Genomic DNA, 7,044 nt, shown 5'->3' with positions numbered 1-7,044 from the left:
TTTGAACACTGCCACATGCGGATTATTTTTTCTGCACTGGTGTGCCCCATGGTCAATCCCTGATTGTAGGCTGGCTGACTAATTTGGTATTATTGCACCTGTGCAGCTGCCATTTTACTTGGGTCCGCTGCACCCTGTATTAGTGCAGCTACATTAAAAGCCTGTCTGGTTCTTTCCTGAATTTTTTGGAGGATTTTTTACTCTTTTTGAGGTTTTCATGTTAGAGTAGGACTGGCAAGTGTAAGGAACTTTGACGCAGTTTTCCAGCTTCCGTATTAAGGCCTTAATATCAACCAATACCTTACATATATTGATATGTTTTTGTGCACTTTTTATATTTCTTTCAGGGTGCAGTTGGGCCCAAATGGTTCTGCAAACTTGTGGCCTCTGTTCACACGGGATGCATTCTAGTTGGCACTGGGCAGCCCCCCTATATGGTGTTACTAAGAGGCTGTGAGCCAGAAGCCCTGCATTCCCTGTGTGAACACTGCCACATGCGGATTATTTCTTCTGCACTGGTGTGCCACACGGCCAATCCCTGATTGTAGGCTGGCTGGTTCATTTGGTATTTATGCACCTGTGCAGCTGCCATGTTACTTGGGTCCGCTGCACCCTGGATTAGTGCAGATGCATTTAGGCCGGTCTGGTTTTCTCCTGAATTTTTTGGAGGATTTTTTCCTCTTTTTGAGGTATTGGGACAATCAAGTCACCTAGCCTCGTACATCAATGGACTGTCAGCTTCCTAAGCTAGTCGTTACCGCCTCACTGTGGGGGCTTGCCAAAAGCGGGGAGCCACTGGTGGGGGTACTCGGCCCTGGAAACAGCTATAATCCCAGCAAGTCAGCGGAAGGGTGAGAGTCTGTATTTTGCACCATCTTTACTGGGACTGTCCTATATGCTATTGGGTGTTGGTGGTTCAATAAATTATTGTCATACTGTTTTACCCTCACCCTGTGTTGTCTGAGTAGTGTTCTGCCCACGGGAAGAGAGAGCAGGTGTTCAGTGGTATGAGCCCTGGTCCATGCAGTCTTTCTAAAGACAGCCGGGACAGCGGACAAGTTCACCCACTAACCCTGTATCTCTACACCTTTTAATGCCTTTAATGCTGGTAGAGAATTTAGATTGAGAGACCCATGGAGAAGATATCTGTAAAGCGCTGTGGAAATTAATAGTGCTGTATAAGTGAATAAAATAAATAAAACACTAATATATGTTAATATATTCTTGCAATAACTCTGATTGACCAGAAGATGGCCCCTATATCCTTACTATTTGATCTCAACCTCACACTGTACCATTTTATACTGTTTTTAATGATGTATCGTAAATAAATATGAATTATATTTTTTATTGATTGTGCATAATTAATAGCTGTCTCTTGTTTGAATATGTGAATCAGTGAAACCCTAGTGTAAGTCCTCCATAGATTGTCAGCTAGAATTGATTCCCACATTATGTAATTTCCTTATCTGTTACTATAGTCTAATACATTTCATGGAAACATAAATGGCTTACAGTAAGCTAAAATACTATAAGTAGCCTATAAACATAATTAACATATAACTCTCCAGCTATCAGACACACACAGATGTATTCCTTCTGTACTAATTATAATTAAGAATTGTGCACCATGAGATGAACAGCAACAGGTTGCTTCAGCGAAAAGGAAATTCCTACTAGATGAAAAGCTCTGCACATCGGATGCTCGCCCCCACCACATTTAATGAGCAGTGTAGAACAGGGGCATGGCTGAAGACCACTCATACATGAGCGTCACATGACAGGCATACATGAAAACTCTAATTGTACACTGTGTTCCATGAGTCTGCTCCTGAAAATTTCAGCACCAGGGTGACTCAGAACAGCTCCTGCAGCCACTTACTACAAGACTATGGATGAATTATTCCTCTATTGGAGCTTTACCCAAGACAAGAACCAGTCTCTGGTTGGCAGTAATGTGCGCTCAACTCATTCACTTCTGAACACCTCTTCGTCGGACCAGAATAAAGTCATGGAAACCCCTCGTTACAACAGGCAGCTGCGGATCGTCACAATGACCATCATCTTTACACTGGCACTGGTGGGGAACTGTGCAGTGCTGTGCAAGATCTGCAATGGCAAAGACAGAAAGAGGAAAATTAACTTTTTAATCACCCACTTGGCATTAGCTGACTTGTATGTGTCAGTTATGACTCTCTTCTCTCAGATCGTGTGGGAGCTCCTGGAGGATGAATGGTTAGCTGGTGATGTCGCTTGTCGGATTTTCAAAGTATTTCAAGTTTCTGGACTCATTGCATCCTCAAATATAATCGCCATACTTGCCCTGGAGAGGCATCATGTCATTATGAACCCTTTAAGCACCCCATTGCCTACCAGGTTCATTGTAGCTTTGGGCTGGTTCTTAGCACTTCTTCTCTCCGTGCCACAAGCATTTGTGTTCAGAGCAGTCTATACAGAAGAGGGTAGCAGGTGTCACAACATTTTTGGGCAGCTACCTAGGTGGCATTTCCAGGTCTATATTATATACAGCTCAGTTACAGTTTTTTTCTTGCCCTTCTGTATCTTGGCTGTAGCATACATTCACATACTCTGGATCCTCTGGAAGGGAAAGTCGTCCAGAATACCTAAAAACTGTAATGGAGGTCTGGAGCTTCAGGTGATGAAGAGACCCTTAAAACTGATTGCTACCAATAGTTGCATTCCAAAAGCTAAGATTAAGACGTTAAAATTGACTCTGATAATTATTATCTTATTCATTGTGTGTGGGCTTCCCTACTTTATTGTAGAGATGAAAGTGGCATTTGGCACCATCACTGGCTTGGATGAAGAAGTGATGGCAGTGCTGGGCATTTTTATTGTGACTAATAGCGCGGTTAACCCCTATGTATATCTCTTCTTTAAAACCAACAATGTTTTTCTCCGGAACCTAGAGCAGAAGATGTGTTTTTCCTGTTGCCTCCAAGAGCACAAAGAGATCACCTTCCAGAGGGAACTCTTCTCATCCTGCAAATCTACACAAAAAAAAGAGGAATCCAGCACCACAACCTCCGAAGTACAGGAATCTTCTGTCCTACGCCGATCTGTCTCTTTCTTGCATTTTTTTTCTCCTTTAAACAAAGAGCTTAGTGCTCCATTTGAGACTTCTTTGTGAAGAGGGTTGATTTTAGGAGTGGACAAAACTATTTACAAATGAGCAAATCCCATACAGACATAAAGAGGTTAAAGTCAGTGCAGGGTCCTATTTTTTTTTAGAATATAGTCTATAGTTTTTGTGTCAACAACTGAACAGTACATAACGCTAAACCTAGCCTCACAAAAATGTTGAATTCTTGTATTATTATCTAATTGTTGGTTCCTCCACCAGATGTTAAGAATTCAAAACATGGAAACCTCTTACATTTAGAAACAAATGTCTTCTGTTTCTGTGCCCATGATTATGACGTACAATAAAAATTATATTCTGGTACCGTTTTACCGATGTAAATACTTTTTTGACCAAAAAAGACAAAAGTATTCTAGGAGTGATACCTTTATTGGCTAATCAGATAAATTATATTTGCAAGCTATCAGGCAGGTTTACATATGAATTACTGAGATAACAGCACAACATTTAGGAGAGATTATAACAGGACAAGATGAGGTGATGCCTCCTAAATATAAGCAAGCTAATAAAATTAAGGTTTTCCTTACAAATGGAGAGGTGGTGGTAGTGAGGGCTTGGTGATCTGGAGTCAGTCTGGTTGGGGAGTGAAAAGTGTCCATGTAGTGAGTTATAAATCTTGGTGTTAGATTGAGTCCTTTTGTCAAAGACCTGGACATCCTTATCAGCTTGAATTCCTAGATTTTTTTTCTCTCTCTCTCTGTCATTCTTAAAATGACTGGTATACAATAAGGAATGAACTGGACATGCCTTTTGTAAAACATTTATGACAGATTTAAAACTTTAATATTGAAAGGTTATTTTATGAATGACAGCGAGAAAAAAATCTGGGAATTCAAGCTTCATTTTATTACTTTGGCTTATCTTTGCGAGGCATCTGAGGCATTGCCCCGTCCACCCCATACACAAATGTCCTGTTGTAACATCCTTTAATTGTGCGCTAGTGTAAGTAATTCACTTGTAAACTTGCTTGATGAAGGACCCTGGTTAGCCAATAAAGGACTCACTATTAGAATACTTTTGGCTTTTTGGGGTATAAAAGTATTCACATCAGTTTGTTTGACCATGAAATTATTAAATTATTAAATGCATTATAATTTTTTTAAAAAAATTATGAAATACATTACTCTTGGCAGTACAGTGAGATATAGAAGCGCAAGGATATTTTCCAATATAGCACACCTATTAATCTTTAACCTCTTTCAGCACTCAATTAATAAGATAAACTGCAATTCATGCCATGGATGCAACCAGAGTCGCAAGTTTATCTTTATTAGCGCCTCTTTCTTGCAGAGAAATGAGCAGCCACACCGTCCTCCTACAAGCTATAATTGCTGAATAATTGCCCAGTTTACTTGATCTTAAGAAAGGGAAATCCAGTTGAGATTTAAGATAGTCCACAATAAATGAGCAATGTAGCTAATAAATGTGGCTAATTAAAGGGAACCTGGCAAGTATCCCCCCAAATCACCTTCAATTATACCTTCCTGCATAAATTTCCTCTCTGCTTCTGGACATGCCCGGAGCGCCTCCGAAGCTGGGAAGCGCACACCCAGCTTCAGAGGCGTAATGACCTAGGTGAAGAAAGCCACATGCATGTGCAAGACAGCTGGCGATGATGCCAACTACTGCAGATCATGTTATCACGCCCACAGGGGAGTGATAACATGCTGAGAGGGACGACTAGTCTAGAGAAACTAACCCCCTATCAACTAGTCAAAATTAATTAATTTGCATATGATAAATAGACTTTAGAAATTAATGTGTGTATTGTACCTGCCACTTGTCTGTTTTTTAATGCAGAAAACAAACGCTACAAAAACCAAGAGTTTGCACATAACCCTAACGGTTTTGCGAGAAATGCTGATTTACAAGAAACTTCTTCTTTTGGACTTGGGCTACAATCATCCATTGTGACTTTTGGTCATATATCTCAAGATGAAAGGTCATTTGTAATCATGTCAGAATTACTGCATTGTCTCACAGATTTTTCCATGCAGAGAAGAAGGTGGCATGACAGACACAGTAATCTATAATTTTACCTGGAGAGACGCCAGTGAGCCATGTATAAAACTAACAACTATGTCATAAAGAGCTTGCATATTCAACAAGGTACTATACGTTTGTAATATATGCATAAAACCTGTTAATGCTTATTGTTTTATCAATGTTTGTTGCATGATAAATAGTGGTACTTGAAAGTTTGTGAACCCTTCAGAATTGTACATACTTCTACATAAATTTGGCCTAAAACTACATCAGATCTTCACGCAAATGCTAAATGTAAATGAAGAGAATCAAATAAAACAAATTAGTCAAAAATATTATACTTTGTTACTATTTTATTTAAGGAAATGATCCAAAATGGCAAAAGTATATGAAGCTTTACTGACAGTATCTGATGTGACATCCCTGTGCAGCAAAAACTATAATGAAATATTTGCAGTAATTGGGGGGCAGAAATGTTCTTTTTGGCGAACAGTGGCTTTCTCCTTGCAATCCTGCCATGCACCATTGTTGTTCAGTATCCCCATGATGGTGGACTCATGAAAATTAACATATGCTAATGTGAGATAGGCCTTTAGTAGCTTAGAGGTTACCTTGTGTCTACACGTATTATTATAAACTTTGCTCTTCGAGTGTTCTTTGTTAGTCGACTACTCCTGGGGAGGGTAACAATGGTCTTGAATATCTTTCTCCATTTATATTCAATCTGACTGGCTATGGATTGGTGGAGTAAAAACTTTTTTTTAGAGATGTTTTTGTAATCTTTTTCAACCTCATGAGCATCAAAAACTCTTCTTCTGAGGTCCTCAGAAATCGCCTTTGTTGTGAACGTCTTGTGAACATACATGACACTTTGATAGATCCCTATTCTTTAAATTAAGCATGTTGCCCACTCACACCTGAATTATTTCGATAATTGGAAACACCAGACTAATTACACCTTCAAATTATCTGATCAATTTCCTCATTAAAAAAAAATAAATAAATTGCAAAGGCTAATATTTTTGACTCATTTGTTTGACTTGGTTTTCTTTATCTCCTTTTAGGACTGATGCCGTTTTAGGCCAAATTTATGCAGAAATATAGAAAATTCTGAATGGGGTCACAGACTTTCAAGCATCACTGTAATTCTGTCCTTTAGAGTTCATTGTAGGCCATAAACAAGTGTTAACGAATTATATTGGAAGGATAGGAAAACTATGGAATTTATTGCAAAACCAACAAAACTAAAAGGCAATACGTCAGTTGTGGGGGGAAAAAAGAATGAGGTTTGAGCTGCTTTTAAATGGATATTTGGCAATGGCAAGTAACGTGTTGTATACTTCTCTATTGTGCACTGCCATCTCTAATCCCATATGCCCAGTACATTGTGAAGCTTGGTATTTTGCTAGAAAGCTGGTAGGTGACTTCGTTTTTGTGTGTGCTATGTACCATATGAATATTGCTGATGCTGGTAAATATATTGGCAAAGAATGAACAAATAAATTATTAAAATGGATTATGAAAAAATCCTATTAGCGCATAGAGTTCTAGCTGTCTGGCATATTAGTATTTTCTATCCATAACATTACTACACCTAGGCAGTTACCATTAGGTCACCATTAAAAGAGTGATTTCCCCCTTTTTCACCTTACTGAAAAGACCCCGGAGAGTTAGACCTGATGCCGTCATCTTTCTTGATGATTGCCATCCACAATTGGAAATATAGTGCACATCTCCCAACTTTGAAAGAATAATAGGGTGCGCATAGCATGCCAGGGCAAATTTTTTTTATGCTAAGCCATACCCCTATCTGTATCCGGTCATTTTTATTCCTCTTAACAGAAATTACAGAAATCGTGTCACTTGAAAAATCCTTTTGCCTTTGACAGCTCATC

General features: G+C 39.1%; 1 protein-coding gene across 1 annotated transcript; it reads left to right on the top strand.

Moving 5' to 3' along the window:
- The first annotated feature begins 1,834 nt into the window (after window positions 1–1,834).
- Window positions 1,835–6,665, top strand: GPR150 (G protein-coupled receptor 150). The gene has a single exon (XM_073541280.1). It carries the CDS (start codon window positions 1,892–1,894, stop codon window positions 3,149–3,151), a length of 1,260 nt encoding a protein of 419 aa, XP_073397381.1. The 5' UTR covers window positions 1,835–1,891; the 3' UTR covers window positions 3,152–6,665.
- Window positions 6,666–7,044: the final 379 nt, after the last annotated feature.

This window comes from Dendrobates tinctorius, unplaced genomic scaffold, assembly GCF_039654945.1.
Source record: "Dendrobates tinctorius isolate UK_male_01 unplaced genomic scaffold, ASM3965494v1 ptg000003l, whole genome shotgun sequence".
Taxonomy (NCBI): Eukaryota; Metazoa; Chordata; class Amphibia; order Anura; family Dendrobatidae; genus Dendrobates; species Dendrobates tinctorius.
This window is presented reverse-complemented; position numbering and strand designations above follow the sequence as displayed.